This window comes from Sciurus carolinensis, chromosome 10 (genome assembly GCF_902686445.1).
Source record: "Sciurus carolinensis chromosome 10, mSciCar1.2, whole genome shotgun sequence".
In the NCBI taxonomy this organism is placed as follows: domain Eukaryota; kingdom Metazoa; phylum Chordata; class Mammalia; order Rodentia; family Sciuridae; genus Sciurus; species Sciurus carolinensis.
This window is the reverse complement of record NC_062222.1, coordinates 7,017,534-7,030,342: the sequence shown is the minus strand read 5'-3', so window position 1 is coordinate 7,030,342 and position 12,809 is coordinate 7,017,534. Positions and strand designations below refer to the sequence as shown.

The 12,809-nt window shown below is 34.2% G+C and overlaps 1 protein-coding gene across 2 annotated transcripts in view; it reads right to left on the bottom strand.

Annotated features, from left to right (window-relative positions):
* Hspa4l (heat shock protein family A (Hsp70) member 4 like) overlaps positions 1-12,809 on the bottom strand; it is a 42,091-nt gene that overhangs the window by 19,561 nt on the left and 9,721 nt on the right. For both annotated transcript variants that reach the window (XM_047566517.1, XM_047566518.1), the window contains 7 exons: positions 10,032-10,154; positions 6,288-6,387; positions 5,758-5,891; positions 3,881-4,125; positions 3,425-3,501; positions 2,198-2,349; positions 1,763-1,869 (listed from right to left, as the gene is read on the bottom strand). In XM_047566517.1, the coding sequence (XP_047422473.1) occupies positions 1,763-1,869; positions 2,198-2,349; positions 3,425-3,501; positions 3,881-4,125; positions 5,758-5,891; positions 6,288-6,387; positions 10,032-10,154 (938 nt within the window). The remainder of the gene's footprint in view (positions 1-1,762; positions 1,870-2,197; positions 2,350-3,424; positions 3,502-3,880; positions 4,126-5,757; positions 5,892-6,287; positions 6,388-10,031; positions 10,155-12,809) is intronic.

Here is a 12,809-nt window from a genome sequence, read left to right as displayed (position 1 = left end):
CCTTTACCTACATTAGCTGCTGTTAACATTTTACCCCTTTTGTCTCATTATGTGAGTGTACACACACTCTACTTAGTCATTTTCTCCTGAACCAAGAGTGATGCTTGGTTATCAGTATATACTTCCTAACAGGCATATTCTCTGCTGATTCTACCATCTAAATCCCAATTTTTTTCAGTTCCTGTAAGTATTCTCTACCTCACCCCCAAGTAAAGAAAGGTTTGTTTGTTTGTTTGGTACTAGGGATTGAAACCCAGGAGCACTTCACCACGGAGCTAAATCCTCAGTCCTTTGTGTATTTTTATTTTGAGACAGGGTATCACTAAGTTCTGAGGCTGGCCCTGAACTTGCCATCTTCACGCCTCAGTCTCTCGAGTCACTGGGATTACAGGCATGCACCACAACACCTGCCCAGGATTTTTTTTTTTTTTGCTCCAAAGTTTTAAAACCTACATATAACAATTCCTATTCCTTAAATAGTGTTAACAAAGGTAGTTGAAAGTGGCCCAGAAACTCACTCTTTAAAAACTATAATGATCCTAGTACCTTAATTATACAAATTTTGAAAATCTCACATTTATGTACCTTTCTATCTTTGTTCTCAAGAACCCACCAATTCCTTATTTTTTCTTAAAGTACTTAACGAGGATACATGTACTTTCTAATTTAGCTCCCTATACTTTCCTTATAATTTTTTTCCTAAATCACTTATAACTTTTTTTTCTTTTTTTGCAGTGCTGCATATTAAACCCAGGGCCTTGTGCTTGACAGGAAAGCACTCTATGAACAGAGCTATATCCCCAGCCCCAATTATAACTTTAAATGATATTAAATTTTACAGAATACCTCTTGCCTCAAAACTGATGTTAAAACAAGTCATTGAAATGCCTTGCAAGTTATAATCCTCTAGTGTGTATACTCTGGCTCAACAATTCTACTCTTACACTGCTATTTTATAGATACACCAACCAACTGGCCAAGGAGATGTGCATGAAGCTTAGAAAAGTGCTTAAAATAGCAAAAATGTGACTTAATATAGTGCTTTGGTTACATTTTTTAAAGCATACACAACGACTAAAGAGTTTTTTTTGTTGAGATGGAAAGATAATGTTTTTTAAAGAAAGAAGTTACACTGCAGACGTATAGGTGATCCTATGTGTACTGAACAGAAGGATGCTTTTATTTGGGGATAGTGAGTTATTAAAGATGATTACACCTATAAAATGGGGTACAGAAGTTGAATTATGGGAAATTCAAGTTTTTATCATTTCTATATAGTTTTGCTTGAAAGTCAACATGTTTTACTTCAAAAAAAATTTTTTTTTTTTTTTGGCGGATCGAACCCAGGGCCTTGTGCTTGCGAGGTACTCTTACCAACTGAGCTATCTCCCCAGCCCCCCCAAAATTTTTTTTAAGATGGACACAATACCTTTATATCACTTTTTTTTTTTTTAATGAGGTGCAGAGGATTGAACCCGGGGTCTCACAGGTGCTAGGCAAGTGCTCTACCACTGAGCCACAACCCCAGTACAGCATGTTTTACTTTTATAAGATATGAATGATAAAACTTATATTGTGACTATGGCACATGGCTTAAGAAGTTATCATTTTTACATTCTCACTTTTTAACACTTTAAAGTATTCAACCCAATATTAAGAAGTGGATCTAACTCTCCAATTTAGAAAAAGTAGGTCTAATTGGTTATAAAGATTTGGGATAAGCTCTAACCAATGTTTTAAAACAAAACAAAAAAAAACTTACCCAGTTCCATCTTCAAAAGAGGTCTTCCACCTTAATGTGATTGAATAGGGAACCAGGTCTGTTATAGAAAATTCACGCACTTTAAATGCTGGTGAGAGAATTGCACACTGAAATAAGAAGTATACCATACTTACTGTCAGTAAATACATATATCAGGAGATAACTACCTAACAAGTCCTTATAGTAAAATGGTTAAATTTTAAAAACAATTGTTTCTCTGGTAATGATTAGTGAAAATTTTAAAGGGCTAGAGTACTACACTTAAAAGTAAACTTAAAAATAGGCATATTAATATTAGAGCTCAGAAATATAAAATGACACAAACTTATTTATTAGGAATAATTTCAATGACTTTAGCCTGCTAACTTATAGTTGGAATAGAATATATTAAAAGGCCTCTTTTCAGACATAATTCATATTCTAGAATAAAAAAACCTGTAATGCGCATCCTCTTGCAACAGCTTCATCAGCATTTAGGGTGGTGCTGATGTCCTTAAGGAAGAACTTCGTGATCTGTTCTTTCACTGCAGGAATCCGCGTTGCTCCCCCTACAATTTCAATACTACTTATGTCTTCCCGTTGTAAGTCTGGAAAATAAGATATTTCTCAATGAGAAAAATAAGGCAGTCTTCAAAAATTTGGTAATAGGCAGCTCTGTAGTTTTTAAAAGGTAAAATTTTTTTATATGCTCAAAAGAAGATAAAACAGCAACAACTTTTGGATAAAGGCAGAATAAATGTTTTCTATATCATACGTACTGAACTTGGTCCAGATGATGGAGTGATCACAGGAACAGAAATACCCCTCATGTGTTTTAAACATCTTCAGAGTACCTCTTTCATCTTAAAAACCTCTATAGAAGGTTTTGTTCTGTTTATTGGTACTGAGAATTGAACTCAGGAGCTTTCTACCTTTGAGTTACCATTCTCGATTCTTTAAATTTTGAGACAGGGTCTTATTGACTTTCTCAGGCTGGCCTTCAATGTGCACACTGCTGCCTCAGCCTCTGAAGTAGCTGGGATTGCACGTGTGCACCACCGAACCCAGCTAAATTATGATTTTGTGTGTGTGCATACACACAAGTGGTACTGGAGACTGAACCCAGGTCTCCTGCATGCCAGGCAAGTGTTCTCCCACTGAGCTACATCCCCAGTCCCCTCTATGGAAGATGTTTTTCTTTTCTTTTTTATTAGAGCTTTATTGTTATACACAGTAGTTGGGGTCATCCTGATCAAACTCATACATGCACAGAGATCAGTTTCAGTTCATGATTCCCCCCTTTTCACCTCCCATCTCCCCTCCTTTCTTGCATTCTTCTTCCTCTACTCTACTAGACTTATGGAAGGTATTTTTCATTGTCCACCAAAAAATTAAAAAATAAATAAAAGCCATCATGTCCCCATTTTTACTTTAATTCCACTGAAAAATCTTCTATACTTAACTATAAACTTAAATCTCCAAATAGAACTAACATCAGCTTTATGATATAAACAATAAAATGAGCAAGGATGTATTTTCACAAACTCAGAATTCTAGTGTCCTATCTTATGGTTAACGAAGGAGTTGTAATCTCTAAAATGAGAAATATTAATCTCTTAAAGTGAAATTTTTATTGCTTTTACCACATAGTACAGTTTCAACAGTATCACAATTTCCACTTACTAGCTTGTTCCATTACTGCTTTTAAAGGTGGTTCAACCCTGGCAAAGAGGGGAGCACATAATTGTTCAAACTGAGCCCTGTGAGAAAATAAAACAAAACTCATTATGTTTGGATAAGAAGTTGAGTACACCTTCTAAAATAACAAAAAATCCAATGTGGCTGGGCATGGTGGTGCACACCTATAATCCCAGCAGCTTGAGAGGCTGAGGCAGGAGGACCACAAGTTCAAAGTCAGCCTCAGCAAAAACGAGACCACTAAGCAACTCAGTGAGATCCTGTCTCTAAATTAAATATCAAATAGGGCTGTGGCTCAGTGGTCAAGTGCTCATGGGTTCAATCCCTGGTACCAAAAATAAAATAAAAAATAAAGTAAAATAAAATAAAAATAAAATCAGATGTGATCTAAACATAATAAAATAAGCAAGAACATTTTTCAAATTGAAAAATACATGGTACCTGTTCATTTTACTAGAAACATCAAGGTCATTCATGAAACATTCAATGTTCAACGGAAGATCGGATGCATTTGCACTCATTAGCTTCTTGAGTTTTTCGCATTCCTGATACAAACGTAACAAGGCCCGAGAGTTTTCTTTTACATTTAACTTATATTTGGTCTTGAACTCATCACAGAAGTAGTCTACTAAAGCCTCATCAAAGTTCCTGCCACCCAAATATGGGTCAAATGTAGTAGCCAAGACCTGTTTAATTAAAAAAGCAAAACTGAATTTTTAGAAATACATTTCTTCAAACAAAATAAAAATTTCTAAAATTATAATAAAACAAAATTAAAGAACTTGTCAAAAGATGTTACAAATCCATACCGTAAAGAACAATTCTAATTCTGGAATAATTGATTACATCTATAATTTCATTACCTCAGATCCTTTGATTTTACAATAGCACTGAACCAAAAAAAAAAAAAAAAAAAAAAAAAAAAAAAAAAAAAAAAAAAAAAAAAAAAAAAAACCCAGGTTTGAGAGAAAAAATTCTAAGCATATAAGCAAGAACAAAACATTCAGAAAATGCAGATCCAAAGATTCTCAAATATTGTAACTGGTCAGTTAACAGGTCAGGATTTAGGCTTTCAAATTATTACTGAAAAAAAAAAAAACAAAAACCCATATTTTTCCAAAACTATAGAACAGAAGAATACTTTAGAGAGCAAATAAGTAAACAAAATTTTAAGTTTGTTGAGCAATAGGCTCCCAGGTAGCAGTTTTGTGGAAGGATAAGCCACAGAACTTCCACACTGAGAACCTTTCTCTCCTAGGGAGAATTTTTTCTCCCTAAGATTGAGATACTGAAAAGTGAATCCCACTGCTGGGGACTCAGCTCTTTCTTCACAAGAGGGGGTGGTGGTGGAATTGGAAACATCGCAAAAGGACGTGAGCCTCACCTGACAGTGATATCTACCGCAACAAATTAGCATGGAAAATTCACGTATAGGCTGCTAATGAAGTCCAGTACTATGCAAAATTATCTTGGTTTGTGTCTAGTGCAAGCAAGCATTCTGGTAAAAAGGGCCGTGCCCTTCAGACTTTCAAAAAGCTCTATAATCTTCAAATTATAGTTTACTAAACTCTGAGATAGCTAAGAGAAAAGAAAGAAAATGCTCTTTTTTTTTTAATTACTCTAAAATTTAAGGTTAAAGGCCAAGATTAAACAATTTACGTAAAAAAACTCCATATTCAGCATGAGTCATTTATTTCCCTTTAATTTTCTGATTACAAGGATGTTATTATAGTACTATAAACTGCAGGACAAAAGGCTCTTGAAGAGTTGGATAAACAAAAGCACTCTATCTTCCAAGTAAGCTACTCGCATGCATAATGGAGAGAACATGCCTAAGTCTGGACAAATAGTCAACATAAAAACAAATATAAAACCAAATACAGACTATAAAAACGTAAGCACGAAGAGGTTAATAATGCTATATTAGAGAAATGTTACTATGAGGACTCCCAGATAGTTTTCTAAAAACAAACCATTTTAGAAAGTGCTTCCTGTATGTATATTTATGAAAACTTTATGTTCTTAGACAGGTGACTTAACACCTTAACAAAAAATAATTAAAAAAATAGCTAACACATATAGATGCTGCTATATGCCAGCCTTCCAAGCATTTCCTATGTATTCACTCACTCTATTCTCAAAAATTCTAGGAGGCAGTTATTGATATTATCCTTAGACGAAGAAACTAAGTTTAGAAAGGTTAAGGCCACAGTTTTTAAGGGGCAGAGCCAGGATTTAAGCCCAGTTATTGAGGTTCTCTATGTAGTCTGTGCTCTTAATTATTAAAGTTAAATACAGCAAATCATTTATTTACTTACTTTAAGTTTTCCTTTGTTAAAAGCACAAACCGAGACCTGATAGGCAGAATGTCCCATATCAATAAATACTACATTTCTTGGTTTCTCATCTAACGGGGGAAGATCCTGTTTATAAATTCCATATGCTAGTGCAACTGTGTAAGAACAAAGAATTGGGTTAATTCTAGTATAGCAATTAACTGGAAAACACGAGATAAGTCACTTAGATACTGTACTTTAATACACAGTACAGTAATATATACTACTAGTTTCAAAGTAAATTAACTTTTAATAATTTGGTTGATTTTACTTTTTCCCTACTCATCTACAACTCTATAATAATTGTATCTACTCTAAAAGTGATTATGACAAATTTAACCTCTGCCAAAATGTTATACTCCAAAGAAACAGGCTTACAAGAATCAGCACGTAACAAAAAAAAAAAAAAAAAAAAAAAAAAAAAAAAAAAAAAAAAAAACTGTTACTATTAAGAAAAAAACTTTATAGTACTTTTCTGACAGTGAATTTCAAATTACAGAGTGCATGCTTACCTGCAGTAGTTTCGTTCATCAACCTTAAGCAATTTAAGCCTGCAACCTGAGCTGCAGCCATCACAGATCTTCTCTCAGCATCAGTGAAAAAGCTAGGAATCTGATATTTAAAAATAATCAGGTATATTAGTTTGATGTAATAGATCTTATATATCATTAATAGAAAATGTAAAGTAAGCATTAAACTTCTGTGAAATTTAAGACAAAGTATGTTAAATGAGGAAAAATACTAGGTGCTACTTTTTAAACATCTGATCATTTCTATACCATCAAGATTTGACCTAACACATTAGCACTAATTTAAAAGTAATTAGTAACATGGCAGAACTGCAAATATTCAGTTAATTTAAACACTGTCATGTTAGTCTGGTTGCTATGGCTTGGATGTTGTTTGTCCCTCAAAGATTAGTTCTCAGTGTGGACCTTTAAGACGAGGGGCCTAGTGGGAAGTCCTCAGGTCAACTAGGGGACATGCCCTGGGACAGAACTGCGGGACCCAACCTCTCTTGGCTTTCAGTTTAGCAATGTGAGCCTGCCTTCCACAAACACTCCTGCCAAGACACTGTCAGACACTCATTAGAGGCCAAACCAATGTAGATGCCTGATTAGACTTTTAGCCTACAAAACTATGGCTAAAGATATCTCTTTTATGAAGTCAGCCTGGCTGAGGTATTTTCATAAAAAGTAATGAAAAATGGAAAACTCAAGAAACTGCTAAAATGAAGTTAAATCCTATCTCCATACCAGAATCTTATGTAGAAACACATTTGCACTGTCCTGACGTATCATTACCATGTTTAAAAAAGGTGGGGGGAGCATACATATAGCACAATTTCATTCTCTTGTGTATGTGTATCCAAAAGAATAAAATTCCTAATTAGAACAAATAAAAAATAAAATTCCAATGGTCAATGATATTTCCAAAGAGAGGAATTACACATTAGAGCTAAGTTATGATGAATATATATATATATATATTTATTTTATAATCACCAAGAAACATTAAATATATTTCTACTAAAAATTAAATTCAGGCTTAAAGCTTATAAAGATTTACATATTTTAATTTCTGTCAAACTAAGAAGTACTTTTAACATAGCTCACTAATTTCTAAAAGGCTATTAAGTATATTTATGTACAAATAAATAATTGGAACTCCCTCACTTTTATAATATATTTGAATTTACAATTTCATTTAACTGCTTTTAGAACTCATGTTCCAATGTCCCATATATACAGGGCAATTATAAAAACACAGTGGGGGGTGGTAAGGGAGGAACACTGGGACTGTGTAGAGAGAAATGGGGGAGAGGGGAGAAGGCGGGAGCGGGGGATGGTACAATGAGAGTATGATTACGTGAATGGTGTGACTCTACATCATGTACAACCAGAGAAATGAAAAGTTGTACTCCACTTTGTACAAATCAAAATGCTTTCTGCTGTCATGTATAGCTAGACAGAACTTTAAAAAAAAAAAAAAAAAAAAAAGAAACACAGGTTAACAAAAGTAAAAGACCCTGAACTTTGAAAAACTGACTTTCATTTAGCACAAACAGACACTACTTTGTCCCTGTAGAGCTCACACTGGGGCTGCCATGTAAACCACCAACTTAGTCACAAGTTTGTATTATTTTGTTCTAACATGAAAGTAAAATCAAGTATAGTGAAATAAGAAGGAATCTGAACTCAGGATGATTTTTTAAAAATGTGCACCCTTCTGACATATACAGTCAAGAGGCAGTAAAACTTAAGTGTTCCAAGCATAGGTTTAGGAATTAACTATCCCTACACCTCAATTTTTTATTTTCATTAAAAAACACTTGTTTTTCTGTGGACTGAATCCAGGGGTACTAACTATACCACTGAGCTACAACCCAGTCCTTTTTTTATTTATTTTGAGACAGGGTCTTGCGTGCCATCTATAGCCTGCAAATAAAACCAGGCTTGGTTGGGCCATCGGACACGGGAAACTGGCTCTCAGGAACTGGCAATCATGAAATACTGTTCCAGATTGCCTGGAATATGTGGTTTGTGCAGAGTGGCTCACCACCAGAATTTGCATGCCCTAGATGTGCTAATGTCCCCATAATGCAAAATGGCTTGCTTAACTTCACCTCCCCCTTTTACCTGTACCGCTATAAATAAACTAAGTGTGGACTCCTCCGTTTTGTTAGAGCCAGACCTGTTAGCATGGCTAAATCTTTCATGCCCCTGATTCAAAAGGTAACTGTCTCCTGTTTTTTTTTTTTTTTTTTTCTCTATTAAATAAATCTCTTAGTGATTTACAGCCAGCCCATCCCTCCAACAGGAACCCTTTTCCTTGAGAGAGTCTCACTTAAGTTGCCAAGGCTGGCCTCAAACTTGCAATCCTCCTGCCTAAGCCTCCCCAGCCACTGGGATGACAGGCATGCACCACCATGCCTGGCTACACCTCGAATTTTTAATGTGTAAGACTGGATTAATAATATCTTACTTCAAAGGGTGGTTCTCACAGTTTAAAAAGTTAATGCATATAAAATGTTTAAAAGAGCACTCAAACAATAGTAATCTTTTATTACTATCATTACATGGCTAGAAAATGAATAGTAGGCTCTAATGATTTTCTCTCATAAAAACTTCCAAATGCTGATAAAAAGATTTATATAGTCAAGTTTTAATAATAGGAATATATTCACATTTAGGTAACAAATGTAAACTGAAAACTAACAATATTCAATGGGGTCTGTCTCAAGAGATAACCTAAGGTAAATAATTAAATATTTATTGTTTAGTATACTTAAGGAGGAAGCACACCAGGAAAGTAGAAGGGAGACCAATAGGGTGTGTGGGGGGGTATCCAGTGCAGAGGAGGGTAAAGGGAGGTTAGTGAGGAGGAAAATTGATCAAATTATGTGACATGTATGCACAAATAAGCCACAACAAAACCAATCATTCTGGTACAATATGTAGGAATTTTAAAAAAGCACATGATTAAAAAAAAAAAAAAATCCTTCAAGAAAGATTCTTTCAGCTGGGGACAGTGGTGTATGCCTGTAATCCCAGCAACTTGGAAGACTGATGCAGGAGGATGACAAGTTCAAGGCCAAGCCTAATCGACTTGGTGAGACTCTGTCTCAAAATAGAAAAATGGCTGGAGATGTGGCTCAGAGTTTAATCCCCAGTACCAAAACAACAACAAAAACAAAAACCAAAAAAACCCTTTAATTCTGACATAGAATACATACAATCTCAGATTCCCAACTGAGATATTCAACTTACGCCATAAAATACTAAGGTATCTGCCCAGACATGGGAAGTCAGGTGTTATTTGGGAAGATTCTTATAGATAAGTGGCACCAGCAATCACAGTCATTAGTATTTTGGGCACAGGATTGAACCTAGGGAGGGGTGCTTTAATACCAAGCTACACTCCCAGTCCTTTTAAAAATATTTTTGTATTTTTTGAGACAGGGTTTCATTATGTTGCTGAGAATGGCCTCAAACTTGAAATTCTCCTGCCTTGGCCTTCTGAGATGCTGAAATTTACATACATTATTTTTTTAAGATTCACTAATTATTACAATTTGACATTATGGGAAATTAATCTGTAACTTCAGCAAATTAGGTTTTTTTAAAGGAAAAGTCAGAATGAACTTAAGGTTATTTGCTGGGTAAGGGATGAAAAGTATAAAGGGAAAAAACATTTCTATTATTAATGTGTTAACATTACTTCGGAAAAATATGATTTACTGAAGTAAAACTTACTGAAATCACACAGTCAGCCACTGGTTTCTTCAGGGCATTTTCTGAAGTTTCTTTAAGCTTGGCCAACAGCATGCCAGTAACTTGCTCAATTGCAAAAGGCCTGTCTTCCTCTAGATATCGCACCTAAAATCAAAAACTGAGTTATCTGAGTCATTTATTCATCCAATACCTTGTGAACATCTCACCAAAAACCAAAAATTGAGTTATCTGAGTCATTTATTCATCCAATACCCTGTGAACATCTACTCTATATGTGACATACAACAGTGAAAAAGACAAAAGTCCTGGGTTTAAGGAAGTTTTATTCTAGAAAGACTGACATTCTAAAATCATAACTTCATTAAAAACACAACCCTCTCATTTCCAAGGTCCTAGTATTTTACACACACAATTATATCCCAGTAAGTAAATTACTTTCAAGTGGCAGTACTGTCTTACATTTCCACTTTGCACAAAAGCAATTTTTATCACTTATTTTCAAACAAGGAAAAGTAAACGAATAAAGAAAATAACTTTCCTTTGGAAAATAAGAACACTCCTTGGGTTCAAAATGAAAGCTTTAGTCAGGAAATGTCATCATCAGGAAAAAAACTCCATATTAGACAAAAGGAAAACTCTGGGATAACTATGAATTAAAGATAAAAATTAAATAAGAAATTAAAAAATTACTTTTTTAGACTAAAGAAATGCTTCATTTTATACATTATTTAAGACTAGATTGGTATTTAGGCATACCAAATCAAACTTTACAAAATGTTTCCTGACCAAGGAATACTAAGGGACCTGTCAAGTATCAACCCTTCATGACAATCACAAAATTTAAAAGCAACAGAAAGCTACCTGAGAAGTCACAGAACATAACTATATTTAATTCACTGTTTCTCTTGTCTTTTACTTCTGAATCCCCAGAGCAAAATAATTTTATTCCATAATACTGACATTTGGAAGAATTTGGGAAACTGAAGCAGCACAATGTATGTATGCACAGATATGTGTGTAAAATAATGACGTAAGAATTGCTTTGAATTAGACCTAAAATTGATATCCACTTGTGTCCAAAGCTATTAATAAGTTCAAAAACAAATACTGTAAAATTATTGCCTTTAAACCATGGAAGTAGGTAAAAATAAATAAAAACAAACCAAGGAAGAGAGGAGAAATAAAGCACCATGAAATAAAGAAAAATTGAATCAAATATCATGATCTTAGTGTGTCTATGGGGGGACAATACTTAAGCATTCCTTTGCATAAGAACATTTTAAAAGGTGAAATAAACACCAAAGTATATTCAAATGCATGTATAAAAAATAAGTGGATAAAATTCATGAAGAGATGAACACTGAAAATCTTTAGTCTTCAAAAGATGAAGACCGTTCAACACAGGACTGATTGGCATTTTCAAAACCTTTTAAAAAATAAAAGTAGTGGGGACTGGGAATGTGGCTCAGTGGTAGAGCGCTTGCCTAGCATGTGTGAGGCAGTGGGTCTGATTTTCAGCACCACATAAAAAATGAATAAAGGTATTGTGTCCAACTACAACTAAAAAAAAATTTTTAAAAATAAAATAAAAGTAGGGGGGAATTCCATTAAAATAAAGATTAGTGAAGTAGAGGATTGGAATTGAGGGGGAAGGACGACAGGATAAGGGAAGAACAGTGAAATGGATCTGATCTAACTTTCCCATGTACATGTATGAAAATACCACACTTAACTCTTACCTTTATGTATGTGCACAAGACACTAATTAAAAAAAAAAAAAAAAAAAAAAAAAACCTAGATAAATAACAAAGATCAGTAGAGTACAGGGAAGGGAACGGGGGAAGGAGGATGGGAAGGACAGGAGAAGCACTGTGAATTAGAACGAGTTATATTCCATGCTTTTATAATTGTCAAAATGAATTCTAGTGTTATATATCACTAAAAAAAAATCAATAAGTTAAAAAAATTAAAAATATTTACTTAATACATTTACTGTGTTATTATGGGGAAAACAACAAAAACCTTTTCTTCTAGGGTACAGGCACTCACTATGAATACTCAAAATTTAGGTTTTGGCTTTCTTTAAATATACTGTTTTTCTCAGTCCATTCACAAAGTACAACCTATTTATTTTCATGTTAAAGAATAAATGAAAAGGAATTTAATTAGTTTAATTTAACCTGGAATAGAATAAAACTGCTCCAGACGATCATTAAGCAGGGATGTTCAGATCTAAAGGAAACCTGAATTTATTTTCTATCTCATTTGTTGTTTTAACCCTTCTAGTCTCCCAAGTTAATAATCCTTGACCTTCAATTTCATCTACAACACGGCTTCAAATTTTGTCTCCGTGTTGTTAAGCTCTGTGTTTTCCCTAAAATATTTTAAGACTCTTGTCTCCTTCCCATAATCAATCATATACCCTTCGTGTCAGAACTCTGTTTTAAAACTGGAAATAGAAATATATCCATAGCATATATAAAAATTTTAAAGCTAGTTATTAAGAACAGCTTTCCTGAGATACAATTCACACAGCATGAAGTTCATCCACCTGAAATATACAAATTCAATGCATTTGGAGTATATTCACAAAATTGTGCACTGATCACATTTAACTGCAGAACATTCTCATCACCCACCAAAAAGTCTTATACCTGTTAGCTGTCACTTTCCCAGCCCAATTTCCCTTCATCCTCAGCAATCACTGACCTACTTTCTGCCTCTCTGGATATGCCCTACTCTAGACATTGCAAATAAATAGAATCATATCATGGACTTTTTTATTGGATTTCTTTCACT